We start from the raw sequence: 27,095 nt of genomic DNA, 5'->3' as shown, positions 1-27,095 counted from the left end.
CAAAGTCTTCCATTCAAAATGAGCTCAAGACCAAAATTTCAAAGCATGTAGAAAAAAGAATGCTAAAAGAGAAGATAAACACAATCAAGAATTAAAATGAATTTACTTCAGATAATATTAATTTCATAGAAAAGTTTGACAAACTTAAAAATTAGCATATTTTGCGGAGCAACTAGGCCCGCGAGCCACAACTACTGAGCCTGCGTGTCTGGAGCTTGTGCTCTGCAACAAGAGAGGCCGCGACAGTGAGAGGCCCGCGCACCGTGATGAAGAGTGGCCCCCTCTCGCCGCAACTAGAGAAAGCCCATGCACAAACGAAGACCCAACACAGCCATAAATAAATAAATAAATATTTTTTAAAAAAATTAGCATATTTAAGATGTTTAAAAAGTAAATGAAGACAAAAATATCCTCTCAAAAAAAACCTGAAGCACAAACAGGAAGATATGAAACAAAAATAGATGGATATGAAAAACAAACCATTAGAAATCTTAAAAATAAGTCATTTAAGTTAAAAAACTAAAATAATAGGTGGACTGAATTTTTATTTTTTTATTTTTTTTAAGATTTTTTTGGTGTGGACCGTTTTTTAAAGTCTTTATTGACCAAATGAATGTGGTCCAATTCTTGCCTTGAGGGTCTCATCAGCAAGAGAGCTGGACATTTAATTAAACGTATTGTATTGAATAAAAATAGCTATGATAAAACTTTATTATAGAATCAAGAAGAAGGAAGAAGATTTCTGGGAAGACTAAGAAAAGCTTCACAGAGAAGATGATATTCAAACTGGGTCTTTAAGTTGAGAGTTAATAGAGTGTTGTTCTCCAGGAAGAGGAAATGCATGGACAATAGTCATGTAGGCATGAAAGAGCATCACCTATTTGGTGGCTGCTGAGTGGTTCTGGGTGGTTCTAGGTTCTGAAGTACATGGAAGGAGAGTTGAGACCATAAGCTAAAAGGACTGACCAGGGAAAGAATTTAATCACTTTTCAAAAACAGAAAACATTTATTGAAAGTTTATCAAGGAAAAAAAATGAATACATAGATTGGAGAGATATACCATGTTCATAAATGTGATGACTCAGGATCGTAAAGATGAGTTTTAATGCAATGTCAGTTAATATCCAAGGGATTTTTTAAAATGAAATGTGATAACATTTACTTTGAAAATAATAAAATTTACTTGGAAAAAGAGCTAGGAATAACCAAGACAATTTTGAAAAGGATAACAGGAATGTACCCTACCAGGTATCAATATTAATCTAATAAGTTTTAAGAATAAAAACGTTGTAGGAGGTATTTCTTTCTTAAATGGTGAGAGGAATTCACCATAATTACCATTCTATGTCAAGCTATGGAGAAAAATGAGCAAATTTGAATTTTAGAAAGATTGCTATGGCATTACTGTACATGATGACCTGGGGGTGGGGTAGCAAGACCAGAGTTGGGGTGACATGCTATTTCAGAAAGTCAGCTAAGAGATGCTGAGAATGAAGAATGAGAATAGTGAGAATGGAGAAAGATCTGAGCAGAGAAACGTTTAGAAGAGAGAATCAACAGACCTTGAAGTTTACCTTTGTGCATTGGACAGGACGCAAAGGGAAGATAACTTCAAGGTATCAGATCTGGGCAATTGGTTGGACAGTGGGTCTATTAACAGAAAGAGTGAATATCAGAGGAAACTCAGATTGTGTATACTCTGGGACATGTTGATTTTAAGAATCTCTGGGACAGACGAGTAGGTGTCTGGAAAATAAGAATGGAGCTTGGGACAGTTTTAGGCCAAAATCTTAAGTAGTTGTTGAAATAATGAAAATAAATTTTGCTTGGCATATTCCAAGTTCAACAGGTAGAGAAAGAAGACAGTAGGTGGAAAACACTTGCTGTAGGGGACGATGCCTGTATCGGGCCCTGAAGGATGGGAAGGATCTGAAAAGGCAGCAGTGTGGTGCAGGATCAATTAGGGTTAGAGGGCAGATGTGCAGAAGCTGAAAGAGAACAAAGGGTGCTGATGCTGGAGAGGATTGGCTATGAGGTTGGCAAGCAAGAAGACCCTCCAGAGGTGATGAAAGGAGAGAGGGACAAAGCAGGAAAAAACACTTTGCATTTTTCCATTCACACATGTGAAATGATAGATGGCCCTCACCTTTGCATTTGTCGCAAGTTGGGTGGCATCTCTCACATGTCTGTGTGCTTTGCTCTGCGTAGTAATGCTCTGGGCAGGTACGATGACACTGTCCCTTGGAGTGGAGCAGAAAGAAGAATGGATCGCAGGACAGGCAGTCTGTGGGCCGCGGGCCACTGCAGGCCTTGCAGCTCCTGCTGCAGCTCTCGCACCGCCCCGTGGAGTTTTCTGCGTAATACCTGAACCAAGGAGGGAAGCAGAGACTCAATATTAAGCTTTGCCCCAAAGTTGGGCGTGGTGGAAAAAATCATGGTTAGAAGCTGTGTGCCTTCAGACTCTTTACTTATTAGATTCATTACTAATTATACTAATACATCTAATGAGTTTCAGTTTCTTATCTGTAAATTGGACATTACAATCCCTCCTCTGCTATTTGTGGGGATTAAGTTAGATGACACATATGAAAGGACCTAGCATAGATCACACGTAGTAGTGCCACAATAATTGTTCACTACCCCTGCCTTTTATATACCTATATGCTCTGCCACTATAAAATTCAGGTGTTGGGGCTTCCCTGGTGGCGCAGTGGTTGAGAGTCCGCCTGCAGGGGACACGGGTTCGTGCCCCGGTCCGGGAAGATCCCACATGCCGCGGAGCGGCTGGGTCCGTGAGTCATGGCCGCTGAGCCTGCGCGTCCGGAGACTGTTGCTCCGCAACGGGAGAGGCCACAACAGTGAGAGGCCCGCGTACCGCAAAAAAAAAAAAAAAAAAAAAAGAATCCGCCTGCCAACGCAGGGGACACGGGTTTGAGCCCTGGCCTGGGAGGATCCCACATGCCGCGGAGCAGCTGGGCCTGTGCGCCACAACTACTGAACCTGCGCTCTAGAGCCCGTGCTCTGCAATAAGAGAAGCCACGACAATGAGAAGCCCGTGCACCACAAGGAAGTGTAGCACCCCTTGCCGCAAATAGAGAAAGCCCGGGCACAGCAATGAAGACCCAACACAGCCAAAAATAAAAACAGATAAATAAATAAATTTATTAAAAAAAAATTCAGGTGTTAAGTCATATTGAATGGGAATGGGAGGTATTTTACATGTACTCCTGAGTGGTTTTTCTAATTTCTCTGTTAAAAAAAATCTTGAAATAGGAGGTGACATGAGTGATATTGACCTTTACATAGATGTGACCTCTTCTGAAAAGATTTTCAGAGGCTAAATATAATAACAATAATTACCATTTGTTAAGTTTCTCCTATATGCCTGACAGTACACTGGAGACATCGTAAACATTATTTCATCTCATTGAGTCTAAAAGTGAGACATTAGGACATGGCAGTTAGGAGTGTGCCCTTTGGAACAGGAGTGCATGGAGTCAACCCTCACGTGCTGTGTGACCTCAGGCAAGTCACACTACATCTCTGTGTCTCAGGTCTGTAATATGGGGCTAATAGTAGCTAAAATTAAATGTTATTACTGAGAAGCTTGTTAAAACAGTGCTAGGAACATTATAAATACAGTTGATCTTTGAACAGCTCAGGGGTTAGGGGCTTCAACCTTCCATGTAGTCGAAAATTTGCATATAATAATATATAGTTCTTTTGCATATAATACTGTTTAAAAAAAAATATAATAATGATAGTTGGCCCTCCATATCTGTGGTTCTGCATCCTTGGATTCAACCTACTGCAGACTGTGTAATACATATTTAGTGAAAAAAATCCACATATAAATGGAGCCATGCAGTGCAAACCGCACAGATCAAGTGGAACCACATTATTCAAGGTCCACTCTAATCAATGTATATTATTGATAATTATGAGTTTTATGATTAATCCTCACAGCAAACCTTATGATTTAGATATTATCTGTATTTTACATATGTAAAGACTGAGGCTCAGAGAATTTAGTCAACTTGCTTAAGGTCAAAGGGCTAATGAAGTGGGGCAACAGAATTTGAACATATCCATTAAATGCCACGATAACAAGCAATGCATTACTTGAAGGTAAACACAAGATTTTCAAGTAACACTGAAGAGAGAAAAGGAACCATTGCCAAGATAAACCTGTCTGGACGTTGGCACACTGACGCTATCCAACAAAAACATCAATCATGAACTGAATAGTTGATAAAGATCACCTACGACTCAAAAGAGAAAACCATAGGAAAAAGTGAAAATCCACAATTTTCCACAGAGGGAATACACAATATTGAAGTCAGAAGATCTGATTTTTTGTCCTGGCTCCACCAAGTATTAGTAGCCATGTGACCTTGGGCGAGTCACTTAGCCTCTCTGGACCTCAGTTCCCTCATCTGCAAAATGGAGGGAATGATATTAATCTCATAGGATTGCTGTTGAATCAAATCATAATATAAAGACACATTGTGAGTGGAGATACTTTGTAAACTCTAAAGCAGCATAAACATTGGTTACTCATGTTGTTATTATAGATTGTTGTTAAGATGAAAAACAACAGTAGGAACCCTGGGGAAGAAAGCTTATCAATACCGAATAGTTTTTTTTTTTTAATAAATTTATTTATTTTTGGCTGTGTTGGGTCTTTGTAGCTGTGCGCGGGCTTTCTCTAGTTGCTGCAAGCCAGGGCTACTCTTCCTTGCAGTGCATGGACTTTTCATTGTGGTGGCTTTTCTTGTTGCAGAGCATGGGCTCTAGGTGTGCGGGTTTCAGTAGTTGTGGCTTGCAGGCTCTAGAGCACAGGCTCAGTAGTTGTGGCACACGGGCTTAGTTGCTCCTCGGCATGTGGGATCTTCCCAGACCACGGCTCGAGCCCGTGTCTCCTGCATTGGCAGGCGGATTCTTAACCACTGTGCCACGAGGGAAGCCCCCAAATAGGTTTTAAAAATTATTAAAGAGTGATGCTAAAGGAAGACAGTGGAGAGTTGTCCATTGGCTGTTTCTGATTAAAAGAAGAGCACACTGCCACTGCTTACCTTGATAACTCTTGCATGAGGTGACTGTGAAATCATCTGAGCCTCATAGCCTGGAAGAGGATCTTGTGCAGAAGTACAAACAATAACTGGGGCCTTAAAAACCTGCTCTGAGGTTAAAAACCAAAGTAATGATGTGCATGGGGTCAGGGTGCAGAGGACTGCACACCTGCCTTCCCAAGGCGATGAGATTTAACATACGAAGTTTATACATGTGGATCATTGATTTTACAAAAGGAACTAGTTCAGTAAAATATCACCACTTATAACTCATTTATACCCCATTTACTCGCCTTTAAGGGATTTACGGCAACCTGTGCCTCACCTCCCAATGGGTAACTTCACATATTATGGAGGAATTGCTTTCTTAATTTCATGGTCTGCAATCTATTTAAATTTTGTGTGTGTGTGCACAGGAGTATCTAATGACTTGATTTGAGAAAGATGGGATCCAGATTTTTCAAGCACTTATTAAGATGAAGATGAAGGGCTGACCCAGGTAGCCCCATCCCCCTCTTGTCTGGCAGGAACTTCTCTTTATTGATCTATATGACTGGTGTTTTTTCAGGGCTGCTAATGTGTGTGGCTCTGTGCTGAGTGTTGTAACCTGTGTGAAAAATAAGATGTGTTTCTCTTCCAGGAGCCTATAATTTTCAGGGAAAGAGATATATAAGAAGAATAAGCTCTTACAAAGTCTTTTTTTTTTTTTTTCTTGCGGTACTTGGGCCTCTCACTGTTGTGGCCTCTCCCGTTGCGGAGCACAGGCTCCGGACGCACAGGCTCAGCGGCCATGGCTCACGGGCCCAGCCGCTCCGCGGCATGTGGGATCTTCCCAGACCGGGGCACGAACCCGTGTCCCCTGCATCGGCAGGCGGACTCTCAACCACTGCGCCACCAGGGAAGCCCCTTACAAAGTCTTTGTATTGCTCATCTTATATCAATACATACAAGTGCTCTTTATGAAGCATGTGTTGAATGAATGAGGTGAATCAAAACACAAGGCAGTGATACAAGCAGTAATTGCTATAGAACTGCAGACAAGAGATGTGCTAATTTCAGCAAAAGCATTTGGGGAAAGTCCAAAGTTATAGCCCTTCAATTTGGGTCTGGAAACTCTCAGTGCTTTGAGTTACTGATTGGGAAAGAAGAGTTAGCAATAGGCCTGTAATCAGTCTTCCTCTTTACTGGGAATGCCTGGGGGGGAAAAGATGACCCAGTCAAATCCTCTTCCAAATGTGCTGGTAACCAGACCTTCTGATAAACACACTCAGTTTTTCCTTGCAGAAAAACACGTGATGGAGGGCTCTTATCTGTGAAATGCTTTTAGAAGGATACATCTGTGTATCTGGGTTGTTTATGGTAACTAAATCTGTAATTTGTGGATGTGCGGGGGCATAGCAGGTCGGAGAATTAGTGGGGTATAAATGGAGATGTTTAAGTGAAATTGTTCCCTTTGTAAAATCAATGCACCACATGCAGTGCTTAGACCTCACATATTAAATTTGGTCTGAACAAATCGTAATGCAGAAGGGAAAGAACCTACATTCATGGATTTGGACTTCTCTAAGAGAAGAATCACCTCTGCCTTGTAATTGCCTGTATCCTTTGAATTAGTGATGTGGGTCTGACTTGACAATCTGACTCTTTGTGTTATCTCATTGGGTCCCTCTGCCTTTCCTGTTTACTCTTCCGTTACTGTGAACTTGCCAAAATCCTCTGGAGACCATTACAGTTGGGTTGGACTCTCATCTTTGTTTCTTACTAGCAGTGAGACTTCAGTCTGGTTATTTAAATGTTCTGAGACTTAACTTCCTCATCTGCAAAATGGGTTTGCTCATAGTGATATCTGGAGTGGTTATGGGATTAAGTGAGGGGAAAGTGTGTTGAGCACCTTACCCTTCTCTGCACTGGGGCAGACACTCCTTTCCCAGCTGGAACCACCCTGGCTGGCAGGAGAGGCATTGCATGCTGTGTCTCCCTTCACATGTCCTACAAGAGCTGTGGCAGGGGGCACACCGGTGGCTGCCCTCATCAGCATAGTAGCCCTCGGGGCAGTCCTGCACGCAGGTCGTGTCTGCCAAGGGATGAAAAGAATCTGTCTTGGTATCAAGTATGACACATGTCTTCCAAACTTCTATATGCTCCCCACTGTATACCATGGGGGGGTCGGGGGATGCAGGAGGAAGGAGACAGTGTCCCTGTGGGCTGATGGGCATCCCAGGAGCTAAGATGAATGTCCAAGAAATAGAATCAACCATAAGGACATTAGGAGTTGAGAAAAAACAGAGGTCAGAGTGGATGGGCTCTGTTGGGCAGGACAGAAACCACCGTCTGTTAAAGTGAACAAGAGAATGTACAGGGTCTTGCAGGATGGGGAGAACATTCAAGGCAGGGGCTAGGGTAGCAAGAGGCAAGGCTCCACTGAAGAAAACAGTAAGTACAGGGCCAATGCAATGACAAGTTCCTACAGTCTCAACTATTTCTAGCCTAAAATATAAGATTTTACCCTCAGTTTTGCTGTGCTGTCCACACAGTGTGACTCTTGACATTTAAGTGAATTAAAATGAAATAAAATGAAAACTTCAGTCCCTCAGTTGTACAAGCGCAGATAAAGAATATTTCCATTGGGACAGAAAGTTCTCTGGACTGTGAGACTCTGTTTTGCCCAGTATTTAGAAAATTAGACTCTAACCGTGAATCCTCTGCTCTATACAGCAAGATGAGTTGCAGGGGAGTTCAGCCACACATAACCCCGTTCCTTCCTCCACCCACCCCAGTGGAGTCACTGATTCTTGCCCTTTCAACTTCTTTAACAGCATTTAGGGTGGACGGTGAGGGTGGATTCGTGATAAAGTTAAAACATGAGATTTGCTGGCTTCGCAGTTTAACATACGGCAACTTCTTCCCCAAATCTGCTTAACCTCGTAGGTCAGAAGCCAGACTCTCCTGCCTTATTAATGTGAGCCACTGGTCAGCTCCAGACAAGAAGAAGGTTTGTCTCCATAACTTCAGTCAACATTAGCACAGGCACTGGGGGAAAAGGAAAAAAAAAAAAAACCCAAACTAAATAATACGAGAGCTCTGTAAGTGCTGTGGACCCACCCAGCTCTGTGCTGGGAGACCCTCTGAGCTGCTCGAGGGCAGGGGCCATGTCATTCATCTCTGCTTTTCCAGCACCTGGTTCAGTGCCAGGTCCTCCAGTGGTTATTCTGTTAAAGATGGATGTTGACAGTGGTTTATTGTCCAGCTGATGTATCTAGCTAACTAGGGGGAAGCCTGAATCCCCTGAATATGAAACACCTCTTCATTAGTTTCCTATTGTTGTAACAAATTACCACATAGTGGCTTAAAACAATACAACTTAATAAATCTTATAATTCTATAGATCAGAAGTCTAACATGGATCTCCAGGGCTAGGTAGAAGCTTTTAGAAGCTCTGGGGGGAGAATCTGTTTCTTTGCTTTGTCCAGCTTCTAGAGGTCACCCACTTGCCTTGGCTTGCAGCTCCTTGTCTATTTTCAAAGCTGGAGCATCTTCTCTCTGTTCTGATGTCACATAGACTTCAACCACTAACTCTGGTTATCCTGCCTCCCTCTTACAAAGACCTTGCAATAATCCAGGATAATCCTCCCAAATCAACACAATTAATTTAATCACATCTGCAATTTCTTTTTTTTTTTTTGGTCATGTAAGGTAACATATTCATGGGGTCTGGGGATTAGGTTGTGGACATTTTTAGGGAGAGCATTATTCAAACTACCACAGCCTCCAGAGGAATTATCTAGTTTATAAGTAGCCTGACCCTGGTGGAGTGGTGGTGAGGGGCGGGATGGGAGAATATGAGAAGACTAGGTCCTAGCACAACCCGCATCCAGCCCCTGGGGGACGACTAGCACCGAAGTCTCAGTTTTAGTCTAATTCCTATCCCTAGTTAAAGGGAAGACCACCTTGTAGTGACAAGATGTATTCCTGTCTGTATGAAGGCACCTGAGGTGATCTCTGGTAACACTCTATATTGGAGATAATTAGAAAAGAAGGTCCTGGGGGTTGAGGTGATACAGGAGATCTGGAATGGTCTTATGAAGCCGCAACTGCTGGGAAGAAGGTTCATTGAGATTTGTGGAAAAAGTTGCCACACATTTCTATTTGAGTGTCTTGCTTCTCAGGTCTACTCTGCTGGGTTGGAGAGATGAATGCTCACACTCTCCAGGTCTTCACATATTCGTCTCTTCTCTCTCTCCTACACCCCTTCACTCTTCCTTCTTTCAGTTGAGTTCTGTTTCATCTTCTTTCTCCCATACCCGTGTCAAGCCTAATCGTGGTATCCCTGGAAACCTGAGGGTGTTGCTTCACACTGGCAATAACCTTCACATCTGATCTGCTGGACAACCTCAGATTGTCCCACATTTTGTTCAAGATTTATTAATCAATGGGTGCTAAATCAAGGGGAAACTTTCATGAAAAGCTGAATACCTGCCTGTTCAGAAAGTATCTCTCCACAGACTGCTCATTAATCACAAGGGAAAATAGGAACTCTGCAGTGGAGAAATTGGACAGCACCCTGAAGAGAGGACCAAAGTTAACATCACCTGCGAGAGGCAGGTGACCACTGGGTGCCTCCAAAGGACACGGCATCACATATGAAGTATTCCGGCTGAGGATGTATGATCTCCATCTAATCATGGAAACCTTCGCACAAACCCCAGTGGAGGGATAGGGACTGTGTTCTTCTCAAATGTCAATATCGTAAAAGACAAAGTCTGTGGAAATGTTCAGATTAAAGGAGTCTAAAGAGACATGGCAACTAAATGCAATACCTGACTCCAGACTGGGCCCTGATCTAAAGTGGAATTCACAAAATTCTAATATGGACGGTTCATTAAAGGATTGTATTAATGTTAAAGTTACTAGACTTGACAACTGTACCGTGGTTACGTAAGAGAGCATCCCTATTCCTAGGAAATACATACAGGCAGACCTTGTTTTATCGTGCTTCACAGATACTGAGTTTTTTTACGAAGTGAAGGTCTGTGGCAACCTTGTGTCGTGAGATGATGGTTAGCGTTTCTTAGCAAAAATGTATTTTTTAATTAAGGTATGTACATTGATTTTTTTCTTTGACATAATGCCATTGCACACTTAACAGGCTACAGTATAATGTAAACATAATGTTTATATGCACTGGGAAACCAAAAAGTTTGTGTGTCTTGCTTTATTGCCATATTCATTTCATTGCAATGGTCTGGAACCGAACCCACAATATTTCCAAGGTATGCTTGTGTTAAAGTATTTGTGGGAAAGAGGCCATGATGTATGTAACATATCCTCAAGTGGTTAAAAAATATATATTGCGAATTACGTATGCGTGTACATCGAGAGCGAGAGAGTGAGAGCAAACAAACGATAAGGCCAGCGGGGCAAATGGGTAAAGGGCACGTGTGCGGGGCTCTTTGTACTGTTTTCCTCTTGCGTCTATTCTGTAGGCTTGAAAATTTTCCAAACACAAAGGGAAAAATTAAAGAGAAAGACACCAGTTTCTACTGGGTGCCACGCATTGTGCACGGTCGTTTCTCAGATGGAGGGAAAGACAAACCCGTCCTCAGAGGAAAGGTAACTCACTGAGAAGAAGGCTGTCCCGCAGGCAGGTGTGACACTGGTCCTCTGAGGGTCCCGTGCAGTGGAAGCACTTGGCATGACAGGCCTTGCAGGTCAGGGCCACCTCATCCCAGTACTCCATGGCGGCGCATTCAGTGTGAGGCACGCAGCCCCCGTGGTTGTTCACCCTCAGGCCTTCTTGACACGTGGTGCAGGTCCCCAAGGACGAGCAGGTCCGGCAGGACTTGTGGCAGTCTGCGGGCGGGGTGCGGACAGCAGACGGAGAGTGAGAGAGGGTCAGGGTGCCCCTTGAGGGAATCAGTTCCCCTGGAAAGTGTGCTCACCTTCCTTCCTCGGAGATTTCTAGGCTCTGGGCCAAGGGTGTGGCCAGGAGATGGGCTCTAGGCTGGAGCATTCTTGTTACAAGATGAGGAAAACATGGCTGCTTCACTTTCCCTGGGATCCCCAGAGAGCCCCTTCCTGCAACAGCCACCTCAGAGATAGTGGTAAGAGCCCCCTTAGTTACCCAAACTGCAACGTGATAAGAAGAAGCAACCTTGTCGCAGCACAGCCACGCACTAGTCTGTGGGCTTCTCACCACTGTAATTCCTCTGCTGTGGTTCTCCACTGACCGCCCAGTAATTTGAGCTTATTACTACCATAACAACTGTTAATATGTGTTGTAAGTACCTCTTGATACAAAAGACCTTTTTTATAGGCGTTTAGGAATGCACAGTACCTATGAGAGGCCTGGCATATAACATTGGCTCTCAGTAAATATCTGTTAGACAAACGATATGAGAACAAGTCACTCCCACCTCGGGGGTTTAGCAGTTGCCGTTCCCTCTGCCGGGAATCCTCTATGGGAGTAGTTTGTTCCCTGTGTGAGTAGTTTCTTTCCCTCCCTTTTTCAATGATCTCTTCCAGGCCGCCTTCTCTCTAATTTCAACTCCCTCCTGCCCAACTTCCTGCCCCCCTTTCCTGCCTTATTTTTCCTTTTGACTTGGCTTCTTTAGAGTCTGTTTTCCCCAATTGAATGTCAGCTCCATGACGGCAGGATTCCGTCTGTATTGTTCCCTGCTGTGCCCTAGGCCTGGAAGAGCACCCAGCACATAGTAGGCCCCCAGTAAGCACTGCCTGGATGAATAGATGCATGGTATTCTTATTGCGATTGTTATCTTCTCAGTGTATCTAGATCAGGACATTGAGGCTGGAGGTGCTAAGTCACTAGGCGGGGAAAGGGCAGGGTGAGGAGATGAACCCAGGACCTTAACAAGAGCTCTTGGCCATTTCTGCCCCAGCGCCTTGGGAAAGGTGAGGTGTTCTTAGACCTGTCTATGTTATCTCGTAGGGAGAAATTCAAGGTGATCAGAATGGATCCCATTCTTTGTGTTTCTTAGAGGAGAACCTGCTTGGACATGGCTTGGTTCTAGAAGCTTCTCTACACCAACCCAAATCTTAATTTTCAGGTCAGGTCCTTTGTTTCTTCTCTGGCAAGTCAGCTTGATGCCCTGTTTCTTCCAGTACCAGCTTCCCTCCGCCTCCCTTGGGACTGATGGAAGGAGAAACAGCATTGCAGGGAGAGACCTCAGGTTAGTTCCCAACAGCTGAGCTGGCCTGAGCTCGGGCATCTGTGTTTTTTTTTTTTTTGCTGTACACAGGCCTCTCACTGTTGTGGCCTCTCCCGTTGCAGAGCACAGGCTCCGGACGCGCAGGCTCAGCGGCCATGGCTCACGGGCCCAGCTGCTCGGCGGCATGTGGGATCCTCCCGGACCGGGGCACGAACCCGTGTCCCCTGCATCGGCAGGCAGACTCTCAACCACTGCGCCACCAGGGTAGCCCGGGCATCTGTGTTTTTTAAAGCTCCCTGGGTGGTTCTCATGGGCAACCAGAGATGAGGACCAGAGGCCTTTCTCAATGAGAAAATTAAACCAGGTAAACTAAGTAAATGTACTGTGAATTTGTAAAGTTCTCTATATGGCAGATTACTTTTACCATGGAACATCACAGAAAGGCCAAAAGTCGATCCTCGGTTCCTGCCCTAGTACAGGCAAGATGGCCTTGCAGGCCTTTGGCTGAGGCTTTATACGTCTCATGGAAACTGACCCACAGGTTTGCAGCCTCCTCACATGTTCACTCCCACCCCCTCCGCTACACAGGCACAGCCGCCCATCTTTAAGTCCATGTTCTTTCACACAGTCAAGTGGGACATTGACACTAAGTAGTGCTTTACATAAGACACAAAAAGTTATATGCAGATTGTAAGGCTAGAGCAGAAAGGCTGTAGGAGCGCACTGCATCTTCACGTTTGACCAAAAACATTTCCCTGAGTACGTTCTAGGATGTGGGTGGCCCAAGGTTTCTCCTGCCACGTGAGTTCACGCTCAAGCTCTCACTGTGGTTAGGGGGCTGCCTCTGGATATCTATCTCGTGTTTGCTTGGTGGCAGCATAAGGGGCTAAACTACCACTGGCTGCCTTGTTGGAGTGAATCCTGTGATCGTAGTTAACAATATTGTATTGTATACTTGAAAGTTGCTGAGGGAATAGAGCTTAAATGTTCTTACCAAAGAAGAAGAAAAAAGGTAACTAAGGTCAGTGTCAACTGACCTTACTGTGGTCATCATTTCAAAATACATACATATATTAAATCGTCACAGTGTACGTTCTAAACTTATACAATGCTATATGTCAATTATATCTCAATAAAACTGGGGGGGAAAGGAAAGTCCTGGGCTTCCCTGGTGGCGCAGTGGTTGAGAGTCCGCCTGCCGATGCAGGGAAAACGGGTTCACGTCCCGGTCTGGGAGGATCCCACATGCCGTGGAGCGGCTGGGCCCGTGAGCCATGGCCGCTGAGCCTGTGCGTCCAGAGCCTGTGCTCCGCAATGGGAGAGGCCACAGCTGTGAGAGGCCCGTGTACCGCAAAAAAAAAAAAAAAAAAAGGAAAGTCCTTTCCCTAAGAATGCTTCTCTCACTTGCTTGAGAATTCCTCTAGTGATGGGCAATTTATATTTAATTAATTTTTCTTTTCCCTGACAACTGATAAGAAGCAAAGAATTCACGCCCACTTAAAACATAAGGAAGCATAAATAATAACAGGTCCTTTCTTGAATGTGTAGGGATTGAAATGCCAAATGCGACATGGAATAGGAGACCCCGGGCAGGAGTGGCTGCAGGTGACGAAGACGAGGGTGGCTTTAGGGAGACAAGAGGCTTGGAGAAAACCCTCTATGGCACAGCTTTCATTATGCTGCTATAAACCTATAATGGATTAAAATTTTAAGAAAAAATTTCCATTTTGGGTGACTTTTAAAGGCTCATCATCTCTGTTGTAAATCTTCACATGAGAATCCTTTTTGATCAGCTACCGTTGTGAGGAGGGTCAACGTGATTCATTGCTAATAAGTTATATCATCAAAGCTAAGGAATGATTCATTTAAAATAAATCATAAACTAGAGCAGATTCAAAATATGCTTCCTTAAGGAGGAGGGAAAGAGCTGACACCACAGCTCTGGGACTGGGATGGAACTGCACAAACCCCAGAACCTACTTAGAAGAAACACATCATCCCAAGTAGGTTCCCTGGGATGTGGTGCTCGGCCATGTACCCGGAAGTCTTTACCTTTGCAAACCTTAGTCTCTTTTTCAAAGTAAGTTCCTTCTGGACACTCCTCCAAACACTGCCCATCGTAGAGAACCAAGGACGCCTCAGCACAGAGGTCACAGTCGTCCATTGAGGGACCACTGCACTCCAGACAGTCTTCATGGCAGGGAACACAGTGCTGTGCATCTGCGTAGAAGTGGCTGGGACAGGACTGGTGGCACGTATCCTTGTACAGGAAGGACTCAGGCATGCACTCTGTGGGCAGAGGGAAGCAGCAAGTTACCCCCAGGGGAGCAGCAGAAAGGAATTTATTCATTCTGCAGTGGGCTAGCCCATCGCCCATCTCTTTGACTCATTTGACCCCAGTGTACATTTGCCCCACTCCCACCTTCCCAGGGCCTGTCCTTGTCTCACAAGCCCTGCCTAGGGAGGGGAGACCACATATGGTGGCCCAATTAGATGGTGCTGGGTTCACATCCTGAGATGATCTGCCCCTTCAATTGCAAAAACTTGTAGTGCTACGGCAGATGGGTCATGGAGATGCTGGACGTGTTGTTCGAAAACCCGCAAAGTATTAACAGATTTTTAAAATTGTATTGAGCACCTCAGGCTCTATTTAATACAAAATGCAGTTTAGGAATTCATGGATCAGTTAATTTTTCATTCACTGATAGGGTAAACCAATGAAATATACATGGTTAATCAGTATGAAGAATGCATTGTATATTTATTTTATTTGTGCCTATCCTCTTATTTGGGGAGGAATTCCAGAAAACTCTTAGGTTACACCAAGAGAGTCCTTTGGATTGGACAGAGCCAGTTAAATGAGTCTGTCTTGTCCTGGAGAGGAAATTAGCCTTTCTTAGGAGATAATTTCAGGGAAAAAAAAATCCTAGCCAGAGTGCTACTCTCAGAGTCTTATAGTGGCCTGAAATTTTCTTTTGTATCTTTTATAACAGTTGAAATTCTCCAGCCACCTCTGTGTTTTATTAATATCAGTCTCTCCTATGAGATTTTGTGTTCAAAGAGGCAGAGACTTTGGGTTCTTTTCTGTATCTCTAGCACCTGGGATGGTGCGTACCACACCCTAACTGCCCAGTACATGTGTGGGAGAAATCGTGCAAAAAAGGGGCTCTTGTCTATCTTAATTTGCAGACTCCATCATGGAAAGGCATTATGTCACCCTCAGTCTCCTCAACGACACCCATGGAGGTCAATTTCAGTAAAGGTAGGGAGACTGGCTCCTCCAGTTCTCCTTGGACAACCCACCCTCAGATAGTGGGTCCCTACACTCTCCCCTGTGAGGCTCCCAGGTACCTTTGCATATTTTCTCATGGATACAGTCCTGACACATCTCTGGACAGTGCTTGCACACCCCCTCCACGGCCACGTGCCTCTCGGGGCAGGTTTCCCGGCACACCCCGTGGTCCAGGACGAGGCCTCTTTCACACGAGTGGCAGTTGGTGGCATTCCCTTCACATGTTCTGCAGGAAGGGCTACAGCGTTCACAAGCGCCATCTTCTGCATAGAAGCCCCTGTGGGGAGAAGAGGGAGCCACTGGAGAAGCTTTCCAACTAGGGCAGTGATTCACACCTGGCAGCTGAGAATTAGGACTGAAAACAGGAGGATCATGGCTATTGTTGACCAAAATGAATCCATCAGAATTCCTGGGGAAGTGTGGTAAAAATCAAGTTTGGAAAAATAAAATGAAAGGCATAGGTATTATTCTTGTGAATTTTGTATGTTTGAAAACAACTTTTAATTTGTATATAGTTTAGTTATCTTCTGATTTTGTTTTATCTCCTAATCTTCATTTGTTTTTCCTTTTTTGTTAGGGACTTATGTTAGAATAGAAAATGCTTTTTATTCAATTTAGTATGTTTTTAATTTTAAAACAGTTTAAAATTTAACAGATAAAAATATTTTTAAGAGGATCAAAAGGTTTAATGACCTATACAATTTTTGTATATGAAAAGGAAGGGAATACCCTTGGAGTAATCATTTAAAACACGAGGACCACCTGTGACCCATAGAGTATTATAGCCAGCAACTGGACCCTGTGGCATAGGGATACCCCTCTTGCCTTAGACCCATTACAGCCACTACCCTTCTTGTTAAGGCCACCGAGAAAATTGTTGTGGAATCCCCTTTAACCATTTTTGCTTCTCATGAAGTAGAAGCTCTCCTGAATTCTCATCACGTTCAACATTTCTCAGCCAGACAAAGACTTCCTATGAAGTCTTTTTTGTTAACTGCTCCTCACATAACTCTTTTATGTTATAATAACCTTAACCCGGCTACTTTTCTTCCTTCCATCGCTGATGAAATACCCCACCATTGGTTAATGCTGACGGACCGCCTCCTGATTCCTTATAATGATCTACAGGAAATTCCATTTGATAACACTGACATCTTGTTCACTGATGGTCTTATTTAACAAGGTGACAATAGTAAATATTGTGCTGGGTATGTTATTACAACTCCTTTTGATGTTGTTGAAGCAGCATCTTTACCTATGGCTACTTCACCCCAGCAGGCTGAATCATATGCTCTTACACAGGCTTGTACTTTAGCTAAGGACAAAACTGCCAATATTTATACTGATAGGAGATATGCTTTCAGAATAACGCATGGTTTTGGAATGTTGTAGAAGCAAGGTAGAAATAAAATTTTAAATGGCCCCTATGTTCAGGAATCAGTGGATACAATACTTTTACCTGTCACTTTAGCTATTAAGATTCTGGGGCTTGTAGTTTGACTCTGGAAGTCAAGACTACAAGCTAGGGGAAACCATCCTGTTGATACTTTTGCAAGGAATGATGCCCTTAAAGGGTCAAATAGCAGCCAAGTGATATTTTATAATATCATTTCCCCAAGTGATAATTTAGAAAAAATGGCTAGAGAGGCCCAACAGTTGGCCTCAGAAAAGGAAAAAAAAATTTGGAAATTCAGTAGTTGTTGGTTTGATTAAAAAGAGAAAGCTCTAGTTTGGACCATATAACAAGCCAGTCCTACTGGAGACTGTGAAATTCCCACTCCCCACCACTGTACATGCATTAAACCTTCAGTCTAGGGCTTCCCCGTTGGCGCAGTGGTTGAGAGTCCGCCTGCCGATGCAGGGGACACGGGTTCGTGCCCCGGTCCAGGAAGATCCCACATGCCGCAGAGTGGCTGGGCCCGTGAGCCATGGCCGCTGAGCCTGCGCATCCGGAGCCTGTGCTCCGCAACGGGAGAGGCCACAACGGTGAGAGGCCCGCGTACCGCAAAAAAAAAAACCCAAAAAAAACCCTTCAGTCTATGACAAAATGATAGCCTTCATGAATCAGTACTGGTGGGGAAACATTAACAAGGCAACAAAAAGTATTTACCTCATTTCTCCCACTTGTCCAAACTACAGCCCAGGGAAGCCTCTTCATACTGTTTCCTGACATTTTAAACTGCCTGATGGACCACTTGAGGTCTGGCAAATGGATTACATAAACTTCCTCTGTCTAATGGATGTAAATATGTTTTAGTCACGGTCTGTATGTTTTCACTCTGGACTGAAGCTTTCCCTTGTAGACAGGCTACTGCCTCCTCTGTGGCTAAATCCTTTGGAAAGCGTGTTCCCTGCCTGGAACTCCTCTTGAAGTTCATTGTGATTGAAGAACCTATTTTATTGATCAGGTACTTAGATAAGTCTGTACTGTTTGGCCAGTTTTACAACACTTTCACTGTGCTTACCACCCTCAACTCTCTGGTTTAGTAAAACACACTAATGGCATTATTAAGACTCAGTAGGAAAAATTTGTAGAGGCCCTCCAAATACCTTGGCCACAAGCATTGCCATTGGTACTTCTAAATCTCATATCCACTCCTTTTGGAATTCATAAACTCTCACCATTTGAGATAGTCACAGGATGCCCAATGAACTTGGCTTCTAGTTATTTTGACCCTCAACCAATAAAAGGAGAGGTACTTATACCAATATTGCAAAGGCCTAACTGCTTCTATTAAAAGTAAACATGCTTTAGTAGAGCAATCTTTTTACAGTATGGCCATGGGAGATGAAGACCTTAAGCATCATACCTTGCAAACTGGATATTTCATCTCTTGGAAAAGATACCTCCAGAAGAACTCTCCTTAACCTTGCTGGAAAGGTCCCTATTACATACTGCTAACCAACTCTTGTGCTGCCACACTCCAAGGAACAGACTCTTGGATTCACTGGACACACATAAAGAAAGCACTGAACTCTGATTTGACCGGCACATCATCTGGTGACCTGAAAGTAAAGATTTCCCAGAATTGCAACAGATGACATCTGATGAGATGACTTTCCCAAGATATCTGGACTAGACCTGTTGGAAGTCGTTGCCAAACCTTTGATGATGACATCTTCAAATGAACTCCAATATCTATGATCTTCATAACATATGGACTGTAGATAAAAAGTGCTGGAGATTTCTCCCTCCTGCCACTCCTTGTTACTTGAATGTGACCTTACTAGGTTTCCAATCTGTACAGTTTCCCTCTGACATGGGACATTACACCCAGGAAAAGTCCTTCCTGACGTTGAGGGACAAAAAGCTGCTGAAATTAGAAAACCTGATTCTTGATCAGTGATCTTGATCAAAAGGGGAAAATGTAAAAAAAAAATAACGAGAAGCCTCAATTAAATACAGTTGGGAGACCAGAAGGGGAGTTCTCACACCCTGTGACAATAGCAAAGTCGGAGAGGAAGAAGAAAGTCTCCTTTTCTTTCCTGGCAAGGACTCAGCCAATGAAAAGCCACAAACTCTTTGTTTACTAAGCCCTCCCAACTTCTTTGCCTCTCTATAAAATTGTTCTCCTTCCTTTGCTGTGCAGGAACTTGCATGTGGCTCACCATGTTTACAGACCTTGAATTGCAGTTCTCTGCTGATCCCAAATAAACCCATCATTGCTGGAGAAATACCTGACAGTCTGTTCATCAGGTCAACACAGGCAAGCACATTTCATTTTAAGCCTCTGATTCTCTTCTGGTAACATGCCATTGGCTAAAGCAAACCAAATTACCCAGACCAAAGTCAAGGGTCAGGGAAGTCCATTCTGCTACTCATGGAGAGTGCCACAACATTACAGGCAGAGGGCATAGACACAAGGAAGGGTGAAGAATTGCAGCAAGTAACTCAATTTACTACAGTCCTCTTTGCATCCTAAAGCCAATAAAAGAACCTTCTTATATAGCATCTTTAGTTGATGTTTTCATTAATTAATCAGCTAACTCATTCACATCCATTTAATCATTCTTTCAGTCACTAATTTCTTATATTAATTCAGTAAACAAAAATGTACTGAATGTGTCAGGAAGAAATAGGACAGGGGTGAACAAGAGTCACATTTCTAATGTAGTTTTGAGTAGAAAAATTGGAGAAGAAAGAAGTGTAGGTAGAAGAGGGGTAACTAAATAGTGTCCAGATGAAAAGTAAGGCCAGGCTTCCTTACTCATTAGTATCCTTAGTTTTTCTTTGGACCATGATGGAGAACACTTGAAGAACAAAGACAGTACTACTACTTTGTCCAACAAGTCAATCTCTTAAAATTGCATTTAACAAGACAGTGGATAGAAATGTATTATATGCTCATCAAGAGTTTGATTGAATTTGAGAAATTTGAAATCAAGGAAATTTAGTGCATTCTTAAACATATCCCATCTACCTGAATGAGAATTTGGTAGATTCATTATTTCTTTGTGTGTAGCAAGGGATTTGGCCTCCTCCAAAGAGAGGTCTAGCCTTTCTCCCTAGCTAACTTCTAAATTCTTGGAATTCACCAAGTGGTAGGAATGTTATATGCTCCTCTGACCACCTTAGAATTTATGCTAACAAAATAACGCAGGGTGGGACCAGTCATAGTCTGTAGTTTTAGGGTGGGGATTGGCCATGCAGGAAAGACCAACCTGTGTTTAGTGGCTGGGGGCTTTGGGCTATGTGATATCACCTGGCTTCTGGGGAAATTTCAGTGCTAGGCCTGGTCAAGGTCTCTGCGGAATAGTTGCTGGGCACTTAAGGTGAGCAATTCTAGTACAGAATTTGAAGAAATGCAGCATGAAGAAAGCTTTCTCAGATTCTTCTCATAAGGGAGTCAGTGGATGTCGGAGAAGATGCTGCAATGAAAGGAATAGATTCAAGCAAAAAAAGAAAACAAAGCTGTTGAAGATGACTACTAATTCAAAAATACAGGAATCTCAGAAACTTGTCAGATGGGAGGCAGCTAGAAGGCAACATGAGAAGGTGTTTTTCAGAGAGCCACTTTGCTGAAAGCAGCCTTCTCCGCATAGATCTGGCCAGTAATTAGTCTTCCTGTCTACTCCCTGCACTCACAAGACTTTTTAGTTAATACTTTATTTCACTGTTATTTTTATTTAAGAAGACAATTTTTTTTTTGAGAAGAAATGGCCACATGTATTAAACTGTTAAATTCGAAGTACTTTACGTTGAAGTCTTTCGGTCCAGATAAATATATGTAATTCAAAAGCTGTGTGGTTCTGGAACTTTATGTATATTTTACAAACACCTAAGACAGTGACAGCCAACGCTTAAAGGAAGACCATTTTTTCTTCCACCAGAGCTTCAAATCTGTTCGTATGTGGTGGATTTGGGCACACTTTAAGTTTTGCATTACCTTTTAAACAATTACTGTAATGATGTATGTTACCTCTCGAACTTTTAAATTTGATGAACATATACCATATTTGAAAAAGCAGTAAATCGGCCACTAATGCCGATTTATAAATAATTCTGAATACCTGGATATCATTTTTTTGCAGGTTGTGTTTCTGTTATAAATCTTATTGCTATTTTAGGATGGATCGCACCCAAAGGGCAATTTTGCAGAAAGAGAAACAAAGCTGCCAAGCCAAGCTGGGTATTATATGTTCCTCAGACTTTATCTCCCCTGTTGTTTTGTAAACATAAAGATGGAGGACTCCACAGTAATAAGACCACCCTATTTAAGACAGGAAAGCACATACTTGTGATTCCATAGTCTGCAGGATTTTCAGGGCATGTTAGTAGCTTCCCTATTGCTTAAAAAAAAAAAAAAAAAAGAAAATATTTTGGCTGCCATGTATCTGCATATGGTCCCATTGCTTCTTTTTATTCCTCCAAATCTGAGTGGCTCAACCCAGATTTGGAGAAAAAAAGTGTGGAATGGTCAACTAATTGGATGAAAGCAAAATGCATCTCTTTCTGCCTCACTTTAATGCATTTTCAATTCCTGGAACATTTGAAGAATCCAAGAGATAGTAGGAAAATGGTGGTAATGATTAGATAAGTAAGGTGATGGTAATGACAACCAGTTCAGTCCCACCGTGACAAAGCTTAATAAGGAAGCAATGATTGACTTTGGTAAGTAGATTTCTGACATTCACCTTTGTTGTAGAATATCTTTGCTAACTTTGCTGAGGCTGAAGCATGGTGGCTGGGGAAAGAGAGCTGGGTGTTCCCTGGCTCAGTCTCCCCTCATACTCCTTTCTCCCTGCTGTGCTGGGTTCTCTTACCCTGACCCTTTCACCATTAAGCCTCTTCTCAAATACCCAACTGGGGAGGAACCTTGAAAATATTATGCTGAATAAAAGAAGTCAGTCACAAAAGGTCACATTCTGTATTATTTATATAAAATGTTCAAGAATAGGCAAATCTATAGAGACAGAAAGTAAATTAGGGGTTGCTTAGGGCTGTGGGAAATTGAGAGTAACTGCTAAAAGGGTATAGGGTTTTCTCTGGAGGGTGATGGAAGTATTTTAAAATCAATTGTGGTGATGGTTTCACAACTCTCTGACTATACTAAAAACCATTGCATTGTACACTTTATGTGGGTGAATGGTGTGTTATGTGAATTCTATGTCAATAAAGCTGTTATAAAGAAAGAAAAAAGAAACCCCAGTTGGATGAAAATGTGGTATAGTGCAATGGTTAAGCACATGAACTTCAGTGCTACAGAGATTTGGGTTGGAATCCTGACCATGCCATGTGTTAGCAGTGTGATATTGGGCATGCTACCCCTTTCCTCACCCGTAAAATGGGGGGAAATAATGATACAGTGTCCCTCAGTAACTGCAGGAGATTGGTTCCAGGACCAGACATGAATACCAAAATCCATGGATGCTCAATTCCCATAGTTGGCCCTTTATATCCATGGTTCTGCATCTGTGGATTCAATCAACCATGGATTGTATAGTACCGTATTTACTGAAAAAAAACATCTGCGTGTAAGTGGAACCTCACAGTTCAAACCTGTGTTGTTCAAGGGTCGACTGTATCTGGATAAGAAGATTCTTGTTAGGATGAATAGAAGGGTGCATTTGAAACCCTTAGTGCAGTGCCTAGATATTGCAAGCTCTCAGTAAGTAGTTGTTTTTAAATGGTTTCTTCTTCCTTGGAAACTTTTAGCCCTTTGTGTATTAAGGACCTGAGAAGTATGACATTGATGGATGTAACCTTCCCGACTGGACTGTAAGCCTGTTGTAAGCTCAGACTTCCTTCACTTGATCTTAGCTTCCAATATCAATTCTTACACCCAGTAGGTACTAAACATGTATCTGTAGAATTGAATTGGATACATTCGGCTTCTACACTAGAATGGATGCTTTTTTTAAAAAAATTATTTATTTATTTATTTATGGCTGTGTTGGGTCTTCGTTTCTGTGCCAGGGCTTTCTCTAGTTGTGGCAAGTGGGGGCCACTCTTCATCGCGGTGCGCGGGCCTCTTACTATCGCGGCCTCTCTTGTTGCGGAGCACAGGCTCCAGACGCACAGGCTCAGTAGCTGTGGCTCACGGGCCCAGTTGCTCCGTGGCAGGTGGGATCTTCCCAGACCAGGGCTCGAACCCGTGTCTCCTACATTGGCAGGCAGATTCTCAACCACTGCGCCACCAGGGAAGCCCAGATTGGATACTTTTTGAGTGTCAGTACCATGACTTATATATGTACCCAACAGGATCAATCTCAGTAACAGATACCAACAGGTCACTAGAAAATAGGTGTTGTTTTTATCATGTTCTTTTAAACAGCGGGCAAATAAAATTTCTAGTTCCTTCAGATGTTGTAGGCTGCTTCCCCAAACTCATTTCTTGCCTCCCTCTCTCCACTCTTCCTGGCTGTCGGTGTTGTGATTTTTGTGGGTGTTCAGGGGCAAATCTTGTTCAACCTACATCAATCCTTACGTTTCCATTCTCCTTGCCAGCGATCAGTTTAGGAAGATGTTAGTGATGCATTCTGGCTGATGAGACGTGAAGGGAAGTCTGAGGGAGTTTTCTTTCCTCTTAAAAAGAGATAAACAAGGAGAAAGGCACCCTTTTCTGTCTCAGGTTGTTGCAGTATGGGGTGGTGCAGTTGGGGATGGACAGACAACGTGGGCTCGGGGGAGGACAAGCTGAGGAAGGTACAAGGGCAAAATGGAAAGATTGTGGGTTTCTAATGAAGCGTTGGCCACTGAAATGACCCATACTAGATTTCCAAACTTTTTATTGTATGCATTCATACACCCCATATTTTCTGTCCCACTCTTTGACATTTCTGCTGCTTGTCGCTGAAATTTTCCTGATGAACTTTTCCATTTGCTATTCCCACTTCCCATTTAGGTAAATCCTGGAGGCAGGACCATTGATAGGAAGAGTAAAGGAATTGTAAACCAGGGGACCAAGGAAGCCATGAGGAACCAACCAGTAACTAGGCAGGTATTACTCTTTATTTATTATCTGTGATTCATACCTCACTTTCGACATGAAGAAGAGGTCTGTGTGTTCCACAGCCTATCACAGCCTCACTTTTGTGATGGAAAAAAAAAACACAAAACCTGACAACTGTTTGGTCATAAATACAAGGTGAAAAATAAACATGTTTTCATAAAGGTAAAAATCTATACATCTCATGGTCACAAGGGAGAAGCGTGCATCTGGCCTTACGGAAAGGGCTGCTGTGGTTGACAGTGATGTCAGACAGTCGAGAAGGGAGGCAGATGTAGGTGCTCTAACCAAGGAAGAGAAGAGGTCTTTGGTGAATGGGAAGGAATTGCCCCCAAAGTACTGCAGGAGAACGAACACAAGTAGCAAGCGAAAGGAAGAGGAAAACTTACTCAGGGCACCTGGTGTAGCACCTGCCTTGATGGAGGAAGAGGGGGTGGTCTGGCTGCGTTTGGCACTTTTTGCAAAGATTGGCTCCAGAGCAAGAGGCACAGTCCTCTGTACAGTTCTCACAGCTGCCGCTTCTCACTGAGGGCCACATGCCTTGGGGACAGGATGGGACGCAGGTCTGAGCCAACAGATATGTGCCTAGAAACCCAGGGAAGAAGGCAGGTCAGACGGTCATTGTGTGTCTAATCGAACAGCACATGCATCCACGCAAAGAACTGACGTTCCTGACAGCTTTTGTTTTCTTTTTTTTTGGCGGTACACGGGCCTCTCACTGTTGTGGCCTCCCCCATTGTGGAGCACAGGCTCCGGATGCGCAGGCTTAGCGCCCATGGCTCACGGGCCCAGCCGCTCCGCGGCATGTGGGATCCTCCCGGACCAGGGCACGAACCCGCGCCCCCTGCATCGGCAGGTGGACTCTCAACCACTGCGCCACCAGGGAAGTCCCTGACAGCTTTTTTAACTGCTCCAAAGACCTGAGTATCGGGAACACTTATATCAAGATTACCAAAATATCTATTAGTGATGCTAAGTCCTCCAAGATGAGTTAAAGCTCTAGAAAGGAAATTGACAACAGGCTTGTTTCTTTGACTTTCCTATTGATACTGCTACGGGTCACCATGGGGCTTCCCATTGCCCAGGTGGTCCATCTATTGAGACCTTTGTCTTAAGAACTTTGTCTATTAAGACCTTCCTGGTGTGAGGCAGTTATACACGCACATCTTGATGGAGTCTATTCTGCTTCCCAAAGCCTATCCTGTTAGGACACTAACATAGTAGCAACCCTTCCACCCAACTCCACCTTTAGTGGACAGTCCATCTATTTAGTTTTAATGGAAAAAAAATAAGATAACATTATTTTTAAAGAAAGCAATTTAAAAATCACCCTGAACTCCAAAATTCCAAGAAAACTCCATCAATTTTTGTGTGTTGACTTCTATATACTGTAGGAGTAGGATCATGGCATACCTGTCATTTTAAGTTCTGTTGTTTTTGTGTCTCATCTCACTATTAACGTTGCACATTTCAACATAATGATCACTTTAATAGTGATTCTTAAATTCTTAATTCCTAACGTACCATGTTAATAAACTGTCCCCCTAATTCAGGGAACTTATTTCTGATGTGTTTTTATAGATGATGAAGCAATTAATTTGTTGAGCTGTTATGTTGTGCTTTTTTTTTTCCTCCCCTAAATTCAGTACTAAAAATGAAGAAAAATAGCAGGTAGACTCTCTATCCCCACCTAGATTCTCCACCTTAATTCTCTTGTTTCAGCTAATGCACTTTAAAATAACAATGGAACCTCTAGAAAGGTCAGACACCCAGAGACCCTAACAAACTCTGTGGCCAAATCAATCACTAACTTCATCGTGCTTTTGGAAAAGAAACATTTCTTTTCTTTTATGTTCTGGTCCCTTGAAAGCCAGTTTTTATTATAGGTCAGTGTTTAGGTCCCTGTGTTTCTCCAGCGTAGCTACTGTGATAGCAACATGTGATGGGACTAGTTCAAGTCCTGCAAACCCCTTACACAGAGATGCTGATGTACATGAGTTACAGCAAATTGGCTTTGCCACTGCTTCCTTCTGTCGCACGCAACACTCACCTTTTGGACATGAAGTGCACAGGGTTGCAGATCCATGGCAGGTTTTGCAAGAAGAATGACAAGGCTGGTATCTTCCCAAGAGGTCTGTGTAGGGAAAGAAACAAGAAGTCTGTCTCTTTTGAACAGGCTCAGAGCCCTGCAGTGTTGGGAAAGATCTCATAGGTAATCTCACTTCCCTTTTCACCCCAAATAGCATCCCTTCAGGTTGACATTGGCTAAATCTTTGCACCACACACTGCCTACCATGTGGACTTCATTTATTTTATTTTTTTCTTACTCTGTCATTGACAATTGATTATCAAGACTTTCTTTGCAGACTATCCTAGTAAGACAGGGTAGCCTTAAATACTAAGGGGATATCTGAATTAACAAATTTTACTTCTTTCATATTTAAAAAATGTGTGGGGTAAGGGAATGTGTGGTTGTGTGTACGCATGCAGGAGTTTTTGCGTCAAAAGTAATCACTTATTTCCCCAGGATTCTTAGATGACCACTTCTCTTCACTCCAAGATGATAACTGAGAATTCACTGTGCTTTTTTGATGTTGTTCTTTGGAACCAGATTTCACAGTTGGTCAATGTTTGGGTCTCTGTGTTCTTCAGAGTAGCCACTGTGGGATGCAGCCTAAATTGATCTCCTCTTAAATTTGTCCCCAATGTTAAACATCAGTATAGCAGAGGCACCCGAGAGCTTTCTGGCTCGTCAGGTGGTGGGCAGGCCATTCCAGGTTAACATGCCATTAAGCTGGGAAACATGCGAGCTGTTTCCCCTCTCTTCCGGCACGACCATTTGCTGGGCAGTATTTTCCAGGAAGGCAGCAACTCCACTGGGCAGTTGTGCAGACATACATAACAGCCTCAATAACATCACCCAATCAATATACATAGAGATCTTGACTAAATTTCAGCAATTGCCTAGGAATCAGCATGACTCACACGGGGGAAAATTAGAAAAAGAAGTTCTAGCTCAGAATGTGTCATATGAATGACCCTGAAGTTCAGTTAATTGTTATTGTTGGCATCTTACCATTCCCCTTCCCTCCCTCCCCCCCCCCCCCCCCCCCCC

General features: G+C 43.2%; 1 protein-coding gene across 6 annotated transcripts in view; it reads right to left on the bottom strand.

Moving 5' to 3' along the window:
• Window positions 1–27,095, bottom strand: part of PCSK5 (proprotein convertase subtilisin/kexin type 5) — a 449,309-nt gene that overhangs the window by 11,306 nt on the left and 410,908 nt on the right. For all 6 annotated transcript variants that reach the window (XM_029202698.1, XM_029202699.1, XM_029202700.1 and 3 more), the window contains 7 exons: window positions 26,031–26,114; window positions 24,370–24,565; window positions 15,590–15,807; window positions 14,291–14,527; window positions 10,692–10,922; window positions 6,969–7,146; window positions 2,147–2,364 (listed from right to left, as the gene is read on the bottom strand). In XM_029202698.1, coding sequence (XP_029058531.1) covers window positions 2,147–2,364; window positions 6,969–7,146; window positions 10,692–10,922; window positions 14,291–14,527; window positions 15,590–15,807; window positions 24,370–24,565; window positions 26,031–26,114 — 1,362 coding nt within the window. The remainder of the gene's footprint in view (window positions 1–2,146; window positions 2,365–6,968; window positions 7,147–10,691; window positions 10,923–14,290; window positions 14,528–15,589; window positions 15,808–24,369; window positions 24,566–26,030; window positions 26,115–27,095) is intronic.

Source organism: Monodon monoceros, unplaced genomic scaffold, assembly GCF_005190385.1.
Source record: "Monodon monoceros isolate NGI ecotype Baffin Bay Population unplaced genomic scaffold, NGI_Narwhal_1 Super_Scaffold_5, whole genome shotgun sequence".
In the NCBI taxonomy this organism is placed as follows: Eukaryota; Metazoa; Chordata; class Mammalia; order Artiodactyla; family Monodontidae; genus Monodon; species Monodon monoceros.
The sequence above is the reverse complement of the archived record's forward strand: the minus strand, read 5'-3'. Positions and strand labels throughout refer to the sequence as shown.